We start from the raw sequence: 23,421 nt of genomic DNA, 5'->3' as shown, positions 1-23,421 counted from the left end.
GCACACAGAGTTGCCACCAGGCAAAATGCACTACACCCCTTGGCTCTTCTTTTGAAACCTCCATTCTAATGTTTTCTGCACAACTGAATGCAACGGACGGCTGGCGCATGCGCATGCTCACTCTATCATAATGTGGGTGTGTTTCCGTGTCCTGCTAGCAGCAAATATGGGACCTCTGTGCTCTTACAGGGTCCTTCCATTTTCAGAGAACGATTTAATTTTTTGAAATACAAAGAATCTCTTCTATTGCTTCCTTTATAATGGGATTTATTATAACAGTGGTATCATCTGCAAATAGTACTAGTTCTGCTTGCTAAATGTTAAGTGAAATGTGATTCGCATACATAAGGAGCAGGGCTGGACGGAAAGAACTATTGTCCATGAAGCCATCAATTTGTAAAAATTTTAGTTTTTCTAAGACAGTAACATGATCTACACCTTAAAAAGATCACAAAAAATACTAATGACAATACTTTATTATTTAAGGCTTGTACTATTTACTGAGTGAATGTCTAAATAGCTTCCTCAGCTGAGCAATCCTTCTAGGATCCAAATGGTGATGTGCTAAGGAACGGTTTCTACTTAGATGTATGACTGCTCTCGAATAGATTATTCTTTCAAATATTTTGTTAAAATATATCAGTAAGGAAATTGGATGATGATAATTTAAATCTTTCTTGCCACATTTTTTATAATGATGTTTAACAGTTACATATTAATTATGTCTGGAAAAATTCTCTATGCCAGTGATGCATTACATGCCTCACTAAGGACATTAAGTTAGAACAACTTTTCAGAGTTCTGTCTGAAATTTCACCAGAGAGTTTTATAATTCTTTTAATTTTAGTAAAGGATGTTGGTGCTACTACTAATTGCTTCAAGTTTTGTGGAATGACTTTTTAATACATTCTTTTGCTTCTTCAACTGAACCATTTACACCTAATTTTTTATGCTACATTTAGAAAATGAGAGTTAAAAATACTCACAACTTTTGAATTATCGGACACACTGTCATTTAGTTTAATTGCTATGGTTTCTTGTACACTAACTTCTTGTCCTGTCTACCTTTTGACAATATACAGTTCTAATCTTGTCACATGTATTATTAATTACTTTCAGGATGTGCATACTTCTGGACATTTTAATGAGTGTCCTTAGAATATTACACCATTTTTTGTATGACACAAGTAACGCTGGATCTTGACTTATTCTGGCCTTCATATAAATCTACCTCTTCCTTTTCCATGAGATTTTAATTCCTTTAGTTAACAATGGATAAAGTGTTTCCTTAATGGGCTTCCTGCATAATTTTTTTCAAAACTACTTTCAATACTGGGATAAATTTATTACGGAATAAATTTAATTTTAAATTAGCATCTCTACATACACCTCATCCTGTATCACCTCTTTCAACTTAGTCTTAAAACATTCAAGCAACTGGCCATTCATCAGCCAAACAGAAATTTTGTCCAAGTCATCCTCTTTCCTCCTAAAGTCACTCAACAATAATATTTTCCTGTGTGCTACAGCATCGACAGCAAAAGCAGTTGCAGTTTGTTGCTCAGATCATTTATGTAGGCTATATAGGGAACAAAAATGGTCCTGTCTTCCCTGGGGTAGGGTACAGGTGTCTCTTAAGAACACTTGGTGTCTACAACAACTTACTGTGTTCTATTAGTTAATAATTCTTTGAGCCGCCCAAAAATCTGTGAACCTCTTCTGTATGCTCTGATCTTTGTAAGTCATCTGCATTTGGACAGTGTCATGGTGCTACGAATATACAATCTGCCTGTTGCCCTGTATTCATGGGTTCGCAGGATATCACATGAGAAGTGCAAGCTGAGTTTCGCACAAGTGATGCTTTTTAAATCCCGTGTTGATCTGCAGAGAATAGTTTTTCTGTCTCAAGGAAATGTTGGGTTGTTTGGGGGAGGAGACCAGACAGCGATGTTATCAGTCTCATCGGATTAGGGAAGGACGGGAAAGGAAGTCGGCCTTGCCCTTGCAAAGGAACCATCCCGGCATTTGCCTGAAGCGATTTAGAGAAATCACGGAAAATCTACATCAGGATGGCCAGACGCAGAACTGAACCATCGTCCTCCCAAATGCGAGTCTAGTGTGCTAGCCTCTGCGCCACCTCATTCGTCAAGGAAATGTATTATTTTTGAACTGAGAATGTGTTCAAGAATTCTGTAACAAACCAATGCTAAGGATACAGGTTTGTAATTTTGCCGGTCTGTTTTTTTATCCTTCTTATATACAGGAGTCAGCTGCACTTTTTCCCTCACTTGACATTTTGAGCTGGGTGAGAGATTTGTGATAAATGCAAGCTAAGTATCGGGCCAATGCCACAGAGTACACCCAGTACAACCAAACCGCAATTCCATCCGGATCTGGTGACATTTGTTTCCAACTCTTTCATTTGCCTCTATACACTATGAATGCATATTACTGCATTCTCTGTATAGGAAAAATTTAAAACTTCTGCTTTCCTTTTGCAGCCTTCTATTGTTATACCAGACTGGTTGACAAGTGAATCATATAGAAGCCTTCAATTTGCTTAGTGATTTTTACATAGGTCCAGAATTTTCTTGGGTTCTCAGCAAGATCTTTCACTAACATATGATGGTGGAAATAATTACATGCTTCAATTTCCTTATATAGATACACAAAGTTCTACTTATTTTTTCTGTTGACACTTCTGTGTCTTTTTTTCAATCAAGACTGTAACAATCTCCACTTCCTCAGTAATTTCCAAATAACTCTCTGTAGCACTATTTACAATCAGTTTAAACTTTCCCATTAATCACTGTATGTCCATCACACTGGAACTAAATAATATCCATTCATTGTCTTTGTGGAGTGCTAACAACTGGTTATCTGCTCTTTCTAACAAAAATATTCCCTTGCCTCCCTGTTGGGTTTATTAACTTTAGCCAAAATCATTGCTATGGTGATATCATCATCCCCAATCTCTGTCTCTAGACTGAGTCTGCTAGTAAGGTCTGTCCTGCCTGTAGCTACAAGGTCTAAAATATTCCAACTGCATGTGGATTGCCGATGCAGTTGCTCAATACAGTTCTCAGAAAATTGTGTTCAGAACTACTTCAAAGACAGCCTGCTGTACCACCTGCAAGCAACCCATTGAGCTCCCAGCATGTATAGAATTCATTAAGTTCACCTCCAATTAATACTACGTGACGAGAGTATTTCCTTGCTACTGAGTGAGACTTTCTTTAAATGATTCTAAAACTGTTACGGGCAGAATTGGGTGGCCAATAATAACATCAGATGATTAACTGGAGTTCACCTACACTGTTTACTTGTGTCAAGATAATGTCACAGTCAGATTCAATTTCAACCACGATAAGCTCATATTTTTGTTGACTGCATGAACAGTTCCTGTCCTATGGTATCTCATGTGTCTTTTTGATAAATGTTCCATCCCTCATTAAATATTTTCGAGCTATCTACTTCGGGTTTAATCCAGCTCTCTCTTTCAATAACAATCTGAGTGTGACACCTTTCCTGGAGGGCAGTAAAGTCAGGAACTAGTTACAAATGCTCTGGGTTATTTTTAAAATTGAAGTCTTTATTTTACATGCAGTGTGATTTCACTCTCTGCCTATCTATTGCCAGTATTCATCAAAAGACCTCAAACTACTGCCTAGCCAAAATAACCACCCACATGCACCCCACACTTCTTAAGTAACAGAACACAGTGTGTTGTGCTTGGTGGAAAGTGCTCATCAGAGACAAGGGTATTATCAGGAGAACCCCAGGCACATGTGATAGGAGTGCTTTTATTTTCTACATGCATAAATGACCTGGCAGACATGTGAGTGTAGCAATCTGCGGCTTTTTGCTGATGATGCTGTTGTGTACAGGGAGGTGTCATCATTGAGTGACTGCAGGAGGATACAAAATGACTTTGAAAAAAATTCTAGTTGGTGTGATGAATGGCAGATAGATCTAAATGTAGAAAACTGTACATTAATGCTGATGAGTAGGAAGAAAAACCTATAATGTTCCAATAAAGCATCAGTAGTGTGCTACTTGACACAGTCGCATCAAAGAAATATCTAGCACTGCAAAGCAAAATGAAATGGAATGAGCATGTATGGATTGTAGTAGGGAATGTGAATGTTCAACTTCAGTTTATCATAAGATTTTAGGAAAGTGTGGTTCACCTGTAAATGAGACCGCAGAACCCTAGCCCAGTCCATTCTTCACTATTGTTTTTCCCAGCATGTTGAATTAAAGTAAGACATCGAGGCAATTCAGAGGTGGGTTGCCTAGATTTGTTACCAGTAGGCTCAACATCCCTCAAGTATTACAGAAGTGCTTCGGGGACTCAAATAGGAAGCCCTGGATGGAAGGCAATGTTCTTTGCAAGGAACTCTATTGAGAAAATTTAGACAACCTGCAAGTAGAATCTGACTGCAGAACGACTTCACTGCCACCAACGTACATTTCACGTAAGGACCATAAAAATAGAAGACTTTAGGGCTTGTATGGAAGTATTAAGACATTAGTTTTTCCCTTGCTCTATTTATGAGTGGGGCAATTACCCTCAGCCAGCATTGTACTGTGGCTTGTGGAGTACTTATGTAGATGTACACGTACTCTGCTACCCACGTAGCTGTCTACTGTGTGTACTGTATCCCTGACCTGTAAATCCTCATAGGGAATTTTGCAGTGGAAAATAGTCCGAAGCTGGACATCAATAAGTCTAGGTGCCCTAAGTCAATTATATCTGATTGGGAAGCTATTTCAAACTCTTTGAAAATAGCTATTTTCCATTACCACTACTAAAACTGTTTCTAGCTGTTTTATAAAGCTTACCATAGTTTCCTACTTGTGATCTGTAATCTATCAGTTTCGCAATAAGGGCCTCAGTCTGAAACAAATTCACTGAAACAGATAGGAATCACAAACTTGCGTAACACTTCGGACGAGTCAGATACATACTGCTGTAGTTGCATTAAATGACAGTTCGATACCTCTTGGTGAGCACCTGGCTCCCTGGTGAAGAAGAGACAGAGAGAAAAGGTATGTCCAGAGAAAGCCCGAGAAAGTATCTAACATGTTTCAAAATAAACACAAAAGTGCCACAAGCAGTCAGAAGACCCAAATATTGACACTTCTTTTGAAAAGCTTGTCTTCGAAGGATTGAATAAGAATGTTGTATATTAGCAACTCCTAAACCAAGACTTAAGACATATCCTGAGTGAACACACGGTGAAATGTGTCACGGAATTCTACACCAGAGAATAAATAAGCCACTGTTGTCTGGAAAGAAGGTTTTTTTTCTGCGAAGGAAAATGATTTCAGAGTTCATAAATAAAATGACTGATGCTGGGAAACCTACAGGAGCTATATCAAACATTCAAAGAAGAACATCCAGAAGTGAAAAAAGGATTATCCAAATTCTGCCCATTACCAGTCAACAACCAGTACCCATGGTGTATGTGTTTGCTAGATTCACCAAAATGTGAAGCTCATTTGCGGAGGCTTCCAAATTGAAATAGCTGACATATGATGTCAACTGTCAACAAATACAAACTGTGTCTTGCTCACATCATTTGTATGTGTGCACAGCCAAAATGTTACGTGTCAACATGTGAGAACTGTCCAGGTACAGATCCTTTCATGACAGAGTTAGGAGAGATGTTTGACAAAACTTGAGGTGACGAAGTAACACACAAACTGCTGGCATCTGCAGATAGAATTGCTCTCCAGACATGTCCATGTTCTGTGGAAAACTTCTTTGAAAACCTTGTGGATAAAATAAAAAAGCTCCTGCTGCACTCCACAGCCACTTAACAGTCTGAATTTCTACAAAATCTGAAAGTGACATTCTGTGACAATGAACACACTGTAGTATGTGATTTGGCAGAAAAATATGCACTTGTGCTGCAGGATGAAGCCCAGGAGTTCCACTAGAATAATGCACAGACCACCACTCATCAATTTGTTGTTTACTATAGACATCCACAAACTCATGCAATAGATCATAATTCAGTTGTTATCAGAATGCATTTGTTATTTATCGGATTTCCTTAAATATGACAAAGTATTCATCTTTTCCAAAATCAATTGGTTAATTTCATTATATCCCACCTTTCCACAGAACACCCAAGTATATGTATTACTCCTTAGATGCTGCTCCAGTACAGTAGAGAATTCTGTAAACATATCTCTTTATCACAATCATTTCAACTCTATGCAGAAAGGCAGTTCTTTGCCATGTCACATGGCAAAAGACCATGTGATGGAAACCCAGGCACCATCATGAGAGTTGCTGCTTGAACCACACTGCAGCACATCTACAACTCTCTGACAAAGACACCCAGATACTTGTTTCAATGACATTCCAAGGACATCATAGTGTTTCACTTTCATTAAACAAGTAACAGTATGATGAAGAAGAGTCTCACCTTCAAGAGCAGTTTTCACAGCTTCATACAGCTGCAGATAGCCACAAGTTGCAATATGTTATTCCTGCAAGCCATAATATCCAAATCAAAGTTTTTCTTCAATTCACTAGACATCATAAATAAATCTCTATGATGAACCCAACAAAACTCATACCTCAGTGATATCACAGGGTTTGTTGCTTATATGTACAAAGGCCACGGATATCTTGCATGCGTTTTGAGTGTCACTGAAAATACCAGTGTGGTTACAATTAACTTCCAATATCCTCATGGCCCTCCACTTTCATTTGCGTACCCTGAGAAATCTGACTTCTTTACTGTGGACAAAGAGGACACAGGTTGGTGTAAGAATGGCAAAAGGCGAAATGTATGTCATTTCAGCAAAAGATGTATAAATAGTGCTGTATCTTGCCACCCAGCACTGAGGCAAGGTAAATAGTGATGATACTTTTGTCATGTTTGTGTAAATCTGAACCTATTTACTAAGACTTCCATAAACATTTGGCTGGGATAGTTATATTATGTCTTGCATCAATGAAGGTCAGAGTTCACAGTGTATTACCTTGCATATTAGGAACACTTACTATTGGTCCATTAACACTGCCACCTTACTGTGTATTGCTAACACACCACCTATTTAAAAGTTAACATACCTTTTTACTTCATGTCATTTTGTTACAATCTGCGTACAGTCTGTACTGCATTATTGCATCATGCAGCTGTACATACTAATTTACATATCCTCACCCGAATGTCATCCCAACTTTTTTTTACTATGTTATGCAGTGTAACATGGAGCTGCAGCTATATCTGTCTTCATCCATTTTGAAAGCAACATGTTTCGAGATGCTCAGGGTGAAACATGTACATTGTTTAAATATGGTATGCTGCATGTTGGGTGAATTCTTGTTCTCAAACCTTCCCCAAATTACTAGTTTCTCAGTTCTGTCTCTATTAGGACAGAAGTTACAGATGTTTTTGTCTGCAGAGTCTGTTGAATTTTCCAATCTTTTCAGAACTTTGGGGGGAAGGGGATATTTACATAAATCTAATGCACCACTGAATGTAATGCCCCCACCCATTTTTAAAAATTAAAATCATAAAAGAAAGGGTTTGTTGGTGCATCAGTAAAATAATGTCCAACTTGATTACCTACATAACATGCAAACAAGAGTATCATAAATTACATGCTTTCCTCATCGTTATTCACTAATGTCATCATTACTGGTATCCTTAGAGGAGTGTACATCACAAACAAATTCATTCCCTGTTTCCCCACCATTCTCTATGTTACCCCAAAGCACATCATCTTCACTGCTATCCAGAATATTTGAAATATAGTATTTCTTGAATGATTTTATGGCCAATGGTGCTTCGATGCTTTTCCAGGCAGCTAAACACAGAGTGCAATAATTTCAGGTGCAGCATACTTCATTTTTTCTGTCAGTCACTTCACAGTTTGGTTCACAAAACCACTTTTCGTATTGTTTCTGAATGTAAGACTTTGAAAAATTTATTTATACTAACATCCAAGGGTTGTAACAAAGAAGTCATTCTTACTGGAATAATAACAAGGTCACTGGCTAGGCTGTAGACCTTGTTTCTTGATGTTGTCAGTGAGGCAACCATAAAATGCATCATGACAAAGCATTGATGGTAATTTGGAAAGCCCACCAGAAAGGAGTTACCGCACATTTTGGAGCCAGTCAAGTATTAAAGTTGCAGAGACCTACTCCTCCTCTTAATTTCGAACAATGACATCATCAGGGAACAGCTTTTCGTTTTTAGAGGTCTTGGGGCTTGCTTTCTGCTGGAAGATTAAGAAAAGGAGAAGTTTGTGCTCATCTGCTGTGACTGTCAGCATTACAGCTATGCGGTATTTCTCACACCCTGAGGTTTAGATGGTAACTTCTTTTGTCCCCTTCTCATCAGTTGTGTAATTACGTAGCACATCAAACTAAACGATGTCTTATCATTGTTGCCTATTTGGCCTGTCGAAAAACTCTTCTCTTTCTGAGGTGCGAAGACATATTGCTGAAATTCTTGAGGATTTTTCTCAAAATCTTGTCAGAATGGCATACTGCTGTATGGCATCGTAGAGATTTCAAAAGAGAACTAGTGAACAACTCATCCATGCCTAGCCTTAAACTCTTTCCTTGATTTATTAGAACTGTAACCACCCCTTTTGCTTTGTTTCTTGTGGTGTCACTAACCACATACTAACCATTTTCCTCCTTTCATGGACAAATTCCAAAACTTTTACTTCAATGTCAAGATGTCTTCCTTTGTGAGGGTCAGCGAGTTTCTTTCTAGTAGTGGTAGTTGCAAATAATACAGATTTCTGTTTCTTCCACAAGCAAATGCTACTTTCAGCTACACTTAACTCTCATCCAACCCTCCTGTTACCATATTTTTCAGCATAAAGAATTACTTTATACTTCGAAGTAGCATCATACCGTGTTGTTGTCTGCTTGCCTTCCACTTCGTGGCTACTTAATGCAAACACACTACACAGTAATAGGCCAATGTGATGAATTTGAACTGTACAACAATGCACTATGAAATAAGAAACAAAACCTAAATTTCAATTATGTTGCCAATGAACAACTGTGTGTGAGCATCCCTCCCAACCCCCACCCCCCCCACCCCCAACCCCCCCCCCCACCCCCACCCCCCCACCCCCGGTCATTTTGTAATGTTCCCACAGAACAGTTCATCCAGGGCTTATAGACATGCTCAAAAAGGAACCATCTTCACGCTAGTGTGAGCAGCACCCTCATCAATGTGCCTGATGTCATCTTCAATTGTATAACTAAGGGTGCAGTCTGAACCGCACCCCCTAGTATTATTGCATTACCTTGTTTTACAAGATCCTCCCTAAAGAACCTAGATAAGATATGACATCACTGAGCTCTGCATTTAGCTTAAAAATGCCACTTACCTGTAATCACACCCACAGAGTTCTGAAGCAGTTCTGACATTCCTGGCCCATAACTACTACCCAGCAAAAGGACCTTTCTTTGGGCTTCTTAAAACAAGTCTTCCCACATTTTGCTTTCTCCTTGTGCCATATACTGTCGGACTGCTTCAAAAATTCTTTGGATATCTCAGTTATTTTGTTCTCAATCTGAAAAGCACCGAAGATATTGGGGACAGCTATACTGAATCGTGTCTTTTGGTCTAGACTACTGCAGGCTGCAGTATGGAAAAAGTTTAACTCATCTGGCACTTCTCTCAGATTACCTCAACATTCCAAGATTAGGTACCCTCTTTCAAGTATTGTGTAGTGGTAGTGACACTCACTACGTAGTGACACTCACTGCCCTTCCAGAAGTGACCAGCATCATTTCTCATGCAGGCTGTACTATAACATCACACATGGAAATAATGCACTCCTCTAACTGCCGAGTTTTCAGAAAGTGCCATGTTATGGTTGCTAAGTAATGACTGATACAATTGTCAATTATTAATACAACATACTTGATTGTTTAATGTATCTGAACTGTATCTGACCAGGTTCTTGTATTTGTTCGCAGGTCCAGTTTGACTGAAGACCAACATCTTGTGTGACATCATCACTGTGATCCAGATCATCATGCTGACAATTGAACAATTGAACAAAGAGTGTTTCTTGTGGAGCATGTGCTCTGCAACGGAGGCAACTTTACCTCGGCAGTATTGAAGACTGTATTGGGTCATGTGGAGTACCCGATACAGCAGGTTTCGTAGTAGGTGATACGTGCTACAACAGATATGTGTAGTGTACAAGGACATTTAGTGAATAAGGTCACTTAGTGCAATAGTGTGAAATAGTCGTAACAAAAATGTTAAATGTGTCACAGAGCAATGAATTTATATTCTTAATCAGGTAAAGTAATGTACAGTTAGGATAAGTCATCATCACTTTGATATGAATTTCGGGATGTTTTGAAGAGAAAGATCACATTCTGAAATCAGTGTTGACAGTGTACACTTTTTCACTCAGTTTTGTAACTATAATTCAATTACTAAATTAATAGTGTATAAATGTTAGTAACCTTTTTCAATCAGTTTTGTAACTGCAATTCAATTACTAAAATTCACTGTTTACCATAACACAAATTAACTGTGTGAACCGTTAATTTTGGAAAAGCTTAACACATGTATCTTTGCAGGACAGGACAACATATTCTTACAGAAATCACCAACAAAAAATCTGAAATTATACTCGTAATTAATGTTTCTGGAACATTCTATAGAGAAATGCAGTGCAATGTCACGCATATTACGAAAACTAGAGAAGATTCATTTAAACTGTAGACATAACCTGATTCAGAAAGACAATTTGTATCATAAATAATGTTAGAAGAATGATTCATTAATTTTTTGCAACACGATTTAAAGATTTTGTGATGTATGTAATTATTCTGCATTTTAGCCTTCAAATGTTGTAAAATGTCATTTCAAATGTTTGAATTGTAATTTTGATATTGTAGAAATATTACCACCTGAAAATTGTTTCTTAAAATCGCATAATTAATTAAATTACGTAAAGATATTTGAGAATGTTCTGGACTGAATAATAAGGACTTAACTGTTAACTGTATATATGTCTCAAAATTGCACTTGTAAAAGATCATAATTTCGGAGATATGCATTATCATTGTACTCGTTTTAATTTCTACTAAAACTCTGTAATGTCAGTTTTTGCTGCATTAACTTATTGCAATTGTAACATCAAACATGAAATAACATAATAATGTCAAAGAACGTAATTGTTTAAAGATGTATAAATACACTTTGTCAAAAGCCTTGGGGGAGTGCGGAGTATGATTGGAGGACTATCTGCTGTGTTCCGGTTCCTGTAAAGTTGGGACAAATAAACAAGTGTTATCAACAGATTAATTGGTGTATGTCTGGTAGTGACCCAATACTTTCTGCAGCGAAGTTATCACCTCCAAAAATGTATAACATGGTACTATCAGCTGTACTATGTTAAACCTGAGCTGATGGGATTGCTACGTCAGTTTTGGTGAATTGAAATGGTATGAGAAGTTACGTTAGATTTGACATTGCAGCTGGGCTTCTGGACCTAGTTACGTTTTAAGCTGCATTTGTATCAAGGTTCCCAGGAGTGAAGATGCCAAACCACAATGCTGTATGGAACCCCATCGCCAAGTTTTGAAAGACCGGAAGCATTCATAACAGTCCAAAATCAGGCAGGCCACCCACATCCACATTGGAAGAGAAGGTGGCAGAGGTGCAAGACATGATGCTGCAAAGTCCAAAGAAAATGGTTAGACGACTAGCTCAGCAGGCCTACATGTCCATGGATTCCACTTGCAAGATTCTCCTGACGTCACTCTCCATGTAACCATACAAAATGTTGGTCATATATGAACTGAGAGACACCGATCGCCCGGCGTGTGTGAACTTTTGCAACTGGTTTCTGTCCTTCCCGCAGGACAACAGCGAGGGGATTCTTGACACAACGTTTTTCACAGATGAGGCATGGTTTCACCTCTCCAGTTATGGGAATAGCCAGAACACTTTGAGAATCCACATGAATTTAAGGTGTCCCCACTGCATGATCAGAAAGTTGGTGCTCCATGACTCATACACGCACCACTGGGCTGAGCTGCTTTCAGGACACCATAAATGCAGAACGGTACAGCACCTGCATTCTGGAGCCCTTCCTAGGTGAATTGAATGAGGACGAAACTGAGAATGCGTGGTACCAACAGGATGGGGCTACTGCACATACCATCCACAAGGCGATGAACTTTTAAAGCACATCTTTGGTGACCGTGTCATCTCTCGAGGACTCTGGGCTCCACATTCACCTGAATTGGCTCCAACGGATTACTTTCTATGGGGACGTTGAAGGGAAAGGCCTACGAAGGCAATCCACACACCACACAAGAACTCCAAGCTGCACTGACACGTCATATTAGGAATATCATTCCGATGTTCTTTACAACATATTCAAGAGAATGCAGAAATGTGTGCAAATGTGTCTTCAAGTTCAAGTGGATCACTTCCAGCATCTCTTATAACTTCCATGACTTTAATATGGCAAGTTATGAGTTGCACAGTTACTTATTGAACACCGTGTAGTTGTCATCTCTGACAATTCTGCTACAATCTGCATACTCGTCCATTGTGACAGTTAATGTTTTCCACTAAAAAGTTTTGTTCAAAGAAAGATAACACCTAAGGTATTTCTAAAATAGATTATCTGACAATGCATTTAAAAACACATTTATTGAGCAACAAATGTGTCACACAACGTAAATGTACCACATCTTCTAAGCTTAAATACTTTGTGTAATGAAACTTGCTCACAAAAGAAAACGAAAATTATTCACAGGAGGAACTCTGCTCATAAGAATTAAAATTATGTATGGATTATCATGTCCATACGAACAGTAAAAGCAAATGATTTGATCTAAAGTGTCAATAGGTGAAGATTTTACAATCAATTCAAATGTTACTGCCGCAGAAACATAGGTTAGGTTAGTTTTCAAGCACTACACATTAAAGATAAATCATTATAACTGTCACATTATATTTAGCTAATAGTTTTGTAAAATAATGAATTCATGCAAAAATAGTAACTTCACAAATTTACTGATATTTTCGTAATACTAGATATTATAACTTAGCTTTGATGTACGATGACGATATGATGTACTTTTGCACTATAAAACTCACTCTTTTCTAGGTATAGATATGCTAAAGCCGCTGTAACCATAAATGCATTAAAATTAAACTTCTGTAACTATGAAATGGGACCAGCAGTATCTGAACTGTTAATTTAGCTAATCTGGAGAGGAGTTCAATAACAGGACGTTCCTCAAGTGCAACAATCGTGCTACACTGAATTAGAGAATTGATTAATATTTTTACACGTTAATAGATAAATAAATGATGAAGGACTATAGCCTGCACACAGTTTAAATTGCAGTTCTTTACGATAAGATAAACAGTAGGAGTTTAGGTAATATGTTTAAATACATCCTATGTGTAAACAATTTACTTTAAGTAGCATTTAAAGTACAAACAAACACTAAAAGTTACAAGGTAAGGTAAGTATTTCTTGGCTACAAGGAAGTATGAGTAGTAAATACATAACAGTTTCTTCCAATCCCGTCTGCAAAACCAACATTACAAAAATATGTAACAGCAGAAATGAAGATCTCAGAATATGCCCTTCACACACAAGTTTAAAGAAAAACATAAGTTGTGCATGGGAATTAAAATTAATAATGAGGATGGATGCAGATGCCATGACAAGCTTCAAAAATAAAAATCTGCCATGAAATAGATGTTGCCCAGATGGAATCTTTTAGTCTACTTTCAAACTTAAGTATACTATATGTCATACATTTAACATTATTACATCAGTGATTAAAGATTTTGGTAGCAGCATAATTCACCCTTTCTGAGCAGATGTCAGTTCCAATGGAGGTCATTTTTTCTTTTGACTTAATTAGGGAGGTCATTATTCATCTAGAACTCATAATGAATTCTTCTTCTTCTGTAGTGGTCAATCCAAGGATTGGTTTGCAACAGCTACAATGGTAGCTTGTCTCCATTCTGTGAGTCTTTCAGCTTTTCTCATCATTTCTTTATAGGTGTCACATTCCACATCTTTCACAATTTGATCCATGTACCTCAGTCGTGGTCTTCCTCTTGGTCTTTTTCCCTCGACATATCCCTCTATGATTGTGTTCAGGAGTCCTTTATGTCTTAATAGGTGGCCTGTAAATTGCACTCTTCTTTTAACAATGAAACTCCAGAAGCTTCTCTTCTCACCTGCTCTTTCCAGAACCACTTCGTTTGTAACCTTGTCGATACATTTTATTTTGAGCATGTGTCTATAGCACCACATTTCAAAAGAATTTAGCTTCTGGTCTTCCTCTGTCCCGAGAGTCCATGTTTCACACCTATAGCATGCCACACTCCACACACATGATTTCAAAAATCTTTTCCTGATTTCAAGGCTGATGCTCTTAGATGCTAAGATGTTTTTCTTATTGTTAAAAGCCGCCTTTGCTTGAGCAATTCTACTTCTCACTTCTGCCTTGCTCCTTCCATCCCTGGTAATATTACTGCCCAGATAAGTAAATTTATCAACTTGTTCAAGCAGTTCATTGCCTACATGAACTTGGACTTTCACTTGATATTTTTTGTCGCATGCCATTACTTTTGTTTTTGCTTTATTAATTCTCATATTATATTTTTCCCCCATAACTTTATCCATATAATGAATTACTTACAGCAAATTACTGAGTACGTTGATGCTGTAATCCATTCAATTCTTGGAGCAGCATCTCACTAACAGAAAAAGTGCTTGCCATCTTCCTGTCATACCAACATTACTCATTGTGCAGATTTTGCATTTGTGCTCTACTGCCAGTGTGCTCAGTAGGAAATGATCGTCTATATATAACCAATGTACTGTGGTGTAATCAACAGATTTTCTGTACCTGAGAAGTATGCAACTACATTGTTATGTCTGACCCAGTGGACACATGGAATATTGCTTTATTATTTTGTAATGATGATTGTACTGTGAAACTGCTGCATTACCACCACCTTTAGTTACTTTCTACCTACAAACACATGTCTGTGACTAAGGGTAAGTTTTATTCTGCAGATAAAAAGGTACTGTGTTAAATTATGAATTGATGCAAAGATTTTTTTTCTGTTACTTATCAATCCTTTTCACGTTTGACAATGATCTGTTAATGTGAAACATGCAAAGTTGCACTGTGGTTTGGAACCCATATTAAATTATATGTCATTTTATAACTAGCTGGAATCATTTGAAAGCTAAGAGGAAGGCAAAAGGACCATGTCTATTAAATAAACTACATGTTCAAACCAACCTTTAGGAGGGTGATAGCTTTAACTTTTTAGAGTAAAGAACAGTTTTCAGCAAACTGTCTTGCAGCACTACATTCTCTCTGTGGTCTCTACTGATAGTTGTTTCAAATGAAGGCGGTTAGGCTGCTGGCTGCAGTAACTGCAAACACTGAATAAACATTCATGTACAGAAGAAGATGTATAAAACTGAGAAAACAGCCAACTGCTTTTGAAGGCACAACAGATTTATCAAAGCATTCATTGTCATCTGAAGCATGGAGTAATTGGAAGATGGTCACAGGAAAAAATAATTTACATTAACATGTGAGAAAATTGTAAACACCAAGAAGGCTAAATAAGACTGAAATTAACTTCATACCACAGCATACGAACATGACAGAATGCTAATTGTTAGGTATCACAAAAACAATTATAAATCCAGTAATTAATTTTGGTTAATAAAGACCATCTTCACACCCGATTACACACAATGTGTTAATCATATCAAGCTGGCATGCGTAAATAAGGTAAATCACAGTTTATAGCCAAACAACCTTTGTTGTATGCTAATAAAATGTTAAGTACCACTGGCATAGTTGTAAAAGACATGCTGACTTCCTGAAGAAACTCATTAGACTGAGTCCAATAAGATTATTCAGAATCGGCATGTCTGTTATAACTATGCATGTAGTACTTACATTTTATATAGATACAACAAAGCTTGTTTGGCTAATATCCATGGTTGTGCCATTTTTACATATGCCGACTTGATATGATTACCACAACGTGTGTTCCCAGGCCTGAAGGTGGTCATTACTGACTGAAATTAACAACCTGATTTATGAATATTTTTGTCATACATAACTGATATAAAAAATATGTAAATATCTTCCTGCATCACCACGAAAATTTTGCTGTGACTATGTCACAACCTGTGACAAATAGTTAGGATTGTTCAACTGTATATTATCTCACTCTTGGAGAATTCACTATGGTGTGAGGCTTTGAAGAACTTGGAAAGCATAGCATATTATCATAGTTTTCTGTCTGTTTCTCAACCTAAGTTGTATTTGGTAAGTTGGAATCTACACTCATACATAAAATCATAAATTCCTTACTAACTCATCTCATCAACACGCTGCTTTCTGATTTACATATGCTTATAAATGAACTTACCCTCTTAATAGATGCCTTCGGAAAAGCTGACCTCCTGTACATCTCATATCTATCCAGTTGATCTTCAGTGAAATTGGATACCAACACTCTGAAACAAAACACACACTTCCTATGAATTTTTCATGTAAGTACAATGTCAACAATTTCTATGGCTGACATCAGAGTTATTACTTCTTCTTGCTGAACTTATTTTTTAAACACATTTCAGATTTACCCTTTAATTTCTTCACTGTTTCTCAACATACAGATTGAATAATATCAGGGAGGGACTACAAACATGTCTCACTCCCTTGTCAAATACTCTCCCCTTTTCAAGTGCATCAACTGTAGAAACTGTAAACAATCTCTCTCTTCCGGAATGTTTTATCCCTGCTACCTACAGTATTTCGAAGTGTGTGTTCCAGTCGTCATTGAGAAAAACTCCTCTAAATCGACTAATGCTATTAATGTAGTCTGGCACAGGAGTAACATTTTTACTATTGAAAATTTGCTTTTGTTATATACAAATTTTGCACAGTTATATAACCAGAAAAACACAAGTCTGGTTCACACTGCTTTTAAAAGTGTTGTGCATCTTGTTCAAACGGCTACACTGTAATTCCACATTATCACTAAATTTTGTTTTTAATGTCCGCATTTATAGCATTTGTAGATTTAGAGGAGCTTTTCTCAATGACAACTAGAACACATTCTTTGAAATTCTTTAGGTAGTAGAGATAACATTCAGGGATAGAAAGATTATTTACAGCTTATGTAGTCGATGTACTTGGAAAGGATGTATTTGACAAGGGAGTGAGACCCGTTTTTAGTCCCTCCCTGATATTATTCAATCTGTATGTTGAGAAAGCAGTCAAGAAATTCAAGGGGAAATTTGGACATGGGTTTAAAAAAATAAGTTCAGGGACAAGAAGTGATAACTTTCAAGTTGGCCAAAGACATTGTAAGTCTATCAGAGACAGTGTTCTTCTTCTCATTCTCCTGCCTCTCTTCCTCCTCTTCTTCTTCTTCTTCTACATATATAAACTAAGTCCCCTGCTCACTTCTGTCTGTCTATTCTGGCTAGTTACTACTGTAATGATTTTGATACAGTTTTTACTAACAGGTAAACTGATTTACAAGAAAGGTTTGTGTATACAATTCATAATTAAATCGGGCATATTGCCTCACTTATAATGAATTAAAATCTGCCACAACTACGAAGACAATACCATATCTACAGATGAATGATACAACTAGCAGCACAGACTCTTACTACATGATCGAGAGCGTCCATTTCATCTTCACCGCTTCCTGCAGCAGTGACAGTTCTCGTTCAATCCGAAACCCACGGTCACTGTTGTGTGACTTATTGTTGTTTTCCACTCTGGTGTTTGTAAATTTTGTGCTGCCTGCACATATTCATGGAACAAGCCAATATTATCCAGTATGGATATGAAGTGGCATCTAATTGAATGACTCTCACTAGGCCACTGAGCCACATGAAACAATTATTACCAGACTTTATATACTATACATATGTTGTTCTGTACGATTTATAACTTAAATCCCCCCGCCCCGACACTTTTTTCTATCTGTATGTCCAGTCTAATCTCAGGAACTACTGTAGTGATTTTGGCATGGTTTTCACTAACACACAGACTGCTTCAGGATGGATTGGATGGGGCAGTAGCCCACCACTCCAATCACTGCCACGAAATGTAACTCCGAAAGCCAGTTCAATACAAAACACATAACTTTCGTGCCTCCTGACAACTTTGCCGGTATGCATGACCTTAATCACTGAAGTTATGCTGATGTGATGTTCAGTTGCCTATTGCCTTGTTTGTTTTGTTTTAGGGCACAAAAACAACTAGGTCATACGACCCCACATCAGGACCGTAGAACAAAAAGATGAAAAGGGGAGTTAAAAACGACTACACGTTAATCCCAATCAATGGAAGAGATGACAGCTAAAACCAGGGATGTGGAGAAAGATTTATAAAACATGCCATACAAAAACGGAGGTCCTGAACTAAAGGTTAAAAAACGGAGGTCCTGAACTAAAGGTTATATGTCCTTCACCATACTGGTATGATGGATAAAAAGTAAAACACTGTCGACAGGCCACCGATAACTCAGACAAAAACAAATAGGAATGTAAGTGGTTAACGAAGGGCATTACTTCAGGAAATGGCGGACCGTCAAAGGTTGAGAGCAATGAGCACAAAGTGGTGGGGAAGCACCACTTAACAAATGGTGATGGCTGAAAAGACAATGCCCGATACATACCCTAGCTAAAATGATCTTCTCATGACAAGAGGGTCCCGAGAAGGTGGTCCAACACACTGGGAGAGACTTAAAAAGCTGGAGCTTGTTCCCATGAAGGGAGAACTAGTGGTGATGCCTAAGTGACACCACTTGCTGACAGACAGCAACACAGAGATCAATGGAGGGAATGTAAGGACCAGTGGGCTGAGATACAAGGAATGCAGTCTTTGTAGCAGCTTCAGCAGCCTCATTTCCTGTCAGACTGATATGACCAGAAACCCACACAAACCCCACACTGGCTCCAACAAGATAGAGCAAGTGGCAGCTTTCCTGTACCTGTTGCACTAAGAGATGGATGGTGTACGCACAGAGACTCTGAAGGACACTGACAGTGTTGGAGCAAACGATGCAATTGAAAAGCCTGTGTCGCCAGACGTACTGCGTGGCCTGTCACAGGGCGAAGAGCTCTGCTGTAAATACTGAGCATTGTTCTGGACTTTGATATCAAAAAATGTCGGTACCAATGACAAAGGCACACCCAACACCAGGCAGTCCGAGAGCCATGAGTGTACACAAAGGTATTATTGTGTAGTTCCGTGCGAAGGTCACGAAGCTGAATGGGTAGAACAAGGGTGCAGTAGTGTCCTTAGGAAGCGAATGAAGGCCAAGGTGAACACAGGCCACCGCATGAAGCCAAGGTGTTGAAGGGTTCACACCTGTAGGGAAAATGGCAGGTAGCGTGAAGTTAAGCTGCCAGAGCAAGAGACAAAAGCGAACTCCAGGAGGTAACAGGGAAGAGGGACGCACCCCATTTTGGTGATCAGAGGAGTCATCGAAGTAGGACGCATAGGATGGGTGGCCACGCATGACAGACAAATGGCATACGTATCTGCTGCGGAGGAAGTCCACGGCCATGGGACAGTGGTAGTTCGGCAGCTTCTGCAACCAGTCACTCAACAGAGCTAGTGTAAAAGGCGCCAGTGGCTGAGTGGCTAACACAATGGTGGATACTGCTGAGACAGCATAAGAGGCACGTATGTGCAGATGCATAAAAAACACACCCACAGTCTAGGTTCAAACGGCCAAGGGATTGGTACAAACAGAGGAGGGTGGTTCAATCTGCACTCCAGGAAGTACCATTGTGGACATGTACAACAATGAGGGACCACATACAATAGGTTGCCAAGTAAGACACATGGGAAGCCCAAGAAAGTTTCCTATCGAGTATGAGCCCCAGGAATTTCGTAGTTTCAAGGAACGGAAGAGCAACAGGCCCAAGATGCAAAGAATATGGAAAAAACCAATAGCTCCACCAGAAATTCATACAAACAGTTTTGTCAGTGGAAATACGTAAGCCACTGTCAATGCTCCATGAATGAAGACGATCGAGTCATTGCTGAAGACGCCGCTCAATAAGACAATCTCATGGAGAACTGTAATAGATGGCAAACATCGTCAACAAAAAGGGAGCCCGAAATGCCCAGCAGGAGACAGATCATTATAGGGTTAATGGCGATAGCAAACAGGACTATACTCGAGACAGGACCCTGAGGCACACTGTTTTCCTGGATAAAGGTGTCCGACAAGGTAGAACCACCAGAAACCACACATAAATTGAAAACCACAGCTTTTAAAAATTCCAGAAGGAAACAGTGCATGCGGCCACAGAAACCCTGTTTGTAGATAGTACAGAGGATACCAGTCTTCCAGCAGGTGTCATAAGCTTTCTCCAAATCAAAAAACATGACCACAGCCTGGGATTTCCGCAGAAAACCATTCATGACATGGGTGGACAAAGTGACAAGCCGGTCAACTGCAGAACAATGCGTTCAAAATTCACATTGTGCAATGGTTAGTAAACTGCGAGACTTGAGCCACCATACCAGCCAGGCATGCATCACACATTCCATCACCCTGCAAAAATAGCTGGTGAGAAAAATGTGGTTGTAGCTAAAAGGAAGGTGTTTGTCCTTACTGGGCTTAGGCATGGGTATGATGGGTATGACAGTGGCTTCACACCAGCATCTGGGAAACATGCCCTCTGCCCATATGCGGTTGTATGTATGAAGGAGGAAATGCTTGCCCACAAGAGCAAACTGCTGCAACATCTGAATGTGAACATTGACTGGCCCTGGGGCAGAGGATGGGGATGAAGGGAGGCCATGATTTACCTCCCTCAGGTAAAGGCGGCACTGTAGCACTCGCAATTCTGAGAGGAGAAAAGTATGACCTGAGCGTCCTCCACTCGTTTCCAATGGACGAAGGTCGGGTGATAGGGGGAGGAGCTCGAAATCTCCACAAAATCGCAGCCCTAGGTGTTGGAGATAGCAATAGGGTCGACTGTGACATCATCTGCTACTGTCAGGCTGGAATTGTGGGACAGGCTTTGGTCCTGGAGAACCGCCTGAGGTTGGCCCAGTTGATGGAGGAGGGAGTGGAACTGTTAAAAGAACTAGTAAATAAAATCTCGCTAGCTATTCTTGCTATCCCGAAGAACATGACAACACTATGCACAAAACTGTTTATAATGAATGCAGTTAGCTATCGTAGGATGACAGTTAAAAACACAGAGAGCACGTCTCCGTGTGCGAATTGCGTCGCAGCATGCCTTAGTCCACCAAGGTACCGGGACACAGCACAATAAAGAGGAAGTGCAAGGAATGGAACGTTCTGCGGCAGTAAGAATAAAGTTTGTAAAATATTCTACCTGGTCATCACAACTGAGGAACTTTGTTCGCCGAAGGTCGCCAGAGAGGAGTAAAGCCTCCAGTCGGCCTTAAAAAGCTGCCATTTGGGTGTGCACGGAGGTGCAGTAGGAGTCAGCAAACTGACAGCACATGGGAAATGGTCACTCGAGTATTGTGTCAGAGAGAACGGACCACTTGAGATGATGCAGTGGCAGAAGAGTATGTCCAAATGGGACTAGGTGTGCGCAGAGTCTGAAAGGAACATGGGCGTCCCCACCTTAAGGCAGATAAGGTTAACTGATTGACAAGACCAGCCAAGAGGGCACCTTACGGACAGCTTCTGGGAGAACCACAAGGGGATGGTGTGCATTAAGAGTCACCAAGCAGCAGAAAGGGATGTGGTGGCTTCCCCAAAAGATGGAGAGGTCAAATGAGAAAGAAAAATGCAGTCTGCAACAGCTTGGAGCTGGGTAGTCATGGAGATGGGTTGACGATGAACATCATCCCAGATCAGCAGCATGACTATCCCATGAGATGGGATTCCGTCCTCGGGTGGAAGGTCAAAGTGGACTGGGAAGAAATGTGAGAGCTCAAAGTGGTCACAAGGATGTAATTTTGCTTCCTGGAGTTAAGAGTAGCAGGGGACGCTGTGATTCTAAGAGCAGCTGTAAGTCCTCTTGGTTGGATCGAAGGCTATGAACATTCCATTGGAGGAGAGTCATGATGAGGAAAAAAATGAAGGGGTGTCACCTCGGCAGCTGCCGTGTGCCAGCCTTTGAAGACTCACTGCTACAGGGCACAGAGGTCTGAGAATCCTGCTCCATGAGGTCTACAGAGGCGTCAGCATTCTCCTTCTGTCTGTGTGCAAAGTCCAGGGCAGAAAAACGGTTGGTGGTGCGCACCAGCGACATGGAGATCAGTCAGGAGAGGGTATCACATGGCAACACCATCAAAGAGCATCTCCTAGTAAGCAAAGTTCCCTTTGTTTGACTTCCTGGAGCCTTTCCGGTTGGCAAAAGAAGACTCTGATGTTTACTGGCTGGAGGAATGTAGGAAGTCTTTGCAGGAGTATTTCTTCTGGTCTGCCAGTTGTGTAGCTGACGACTTCGCCCGTTGAGGCAAAAATTTGGTGGCTTGTTGCAAAGCTAGAGGAGGAGATGGAGATGCTGCCATGATGCTGGGCGATTTCACAACCGCGGTGCTAAATTTGAGGTCACATGACTGTGTGGCCATGTCCTTCGTGGAGTGACATGTAGCAAGAAAAGTTCTGTCAGTGCCACATGGTAGAACGCAGGGTTTCAGACCAGCCAACAACTTGTGAGCAACAGGGTAAGGCAACTTTTCCTTCACCCACTACTCCTGGACAGCCTGCTTATCGAGATACATGAGACAATCTCGGGAGAAGGCAACACGGCCGCCATTGCAGTTTGACACAGTGGGGAGAAGGAGGCAGACGATCACCCTCGTGAGCATCTCTACCACAGGTTACACATTTGGCTGGGAGTCAACAGGATCTAGAGTGTGGTTGTAACGATCACGCTGGTAGCAGTGCATCAGGTTCAGAATGTATGGCCATACTGTGATATCTTCATAGCCTGCTTTGATCTTTGATGGAAGCACCACTCTATCAAATGAGAAAAAAAAAGGGTGCATGTAGGCACTACGGATGCAGCTATTTTTTCATCATCCAGTGGACTGCAATGACACCCTGATCAGAGAGGTACGTTTGGTTTTCTGCCTGTCAGACCATTGAGCAGCCTGGTGTAAATAACACCATAGGAAAAATTCAACATTCGATGGGCCTTGACACAAACAGGATAGCCATGGAGGAGCGAAACTGCAAGCAGTTGTTATGCTTGAGAATCAGTAGTAGTGTCCAAAAGCAAAGTGTCACTTCATAAATGAGAGCAAGTTTTCACAGGGCCAGCAATTGCATCAATACGGATTTACTGTAGCGAAGGACTGGTCGTCTTCAGTACATGAAACTGCGAGGAACCGTGGTGCAGATGGGAGGGTCTTTG

General features: G+C 39.8%; 1 protein-coding gene across 1 annotated transcript in view; it reads right to left on the bottom strand.

The window, feature by feature from the left end:
* The window catches only part of LOC126481317 (transcription initiation factor TFIID subunit 11-like), a 46,658-nt gene that overhangs the window by 2,143 nt on the left and 21,094 nt on the right, over positions 1 to 23,421 (bottom strand). Inside the window, exon 2 of the mRNA XM_050104978.1 lies at positions 16,467 to 16,554. Within this exon, the coding sequence (XP_049960935.1) occupies positions 16,467 to 16,554 (88 nt within the window). The remainder of the gene's footprint in view (positions 1 to 16,466; positions 16,555 to 23,421) is intronic.

The sequence above is a fragment of the Schistocerca serialis genome, chromosome 5 (assembly GCF_023864345.2).
Source record: "Schistocerca serialis cubense isolate TAMUIC-IGC-003099 chromosome 5, iqSchSeri2.2, whole genome shotgun sequence".
Classification (NCBI taxonomy): Eukaryota; Metazoa; Arthropoda; class Insecta; order Orthoptera; family Acrididae; genus Schistocerca; species Schistocerca serialis.
Note: the sequence above shows the minus strand (reverse complement) of the source record. Positions and strands in the feature narration are given on the sequence as shown.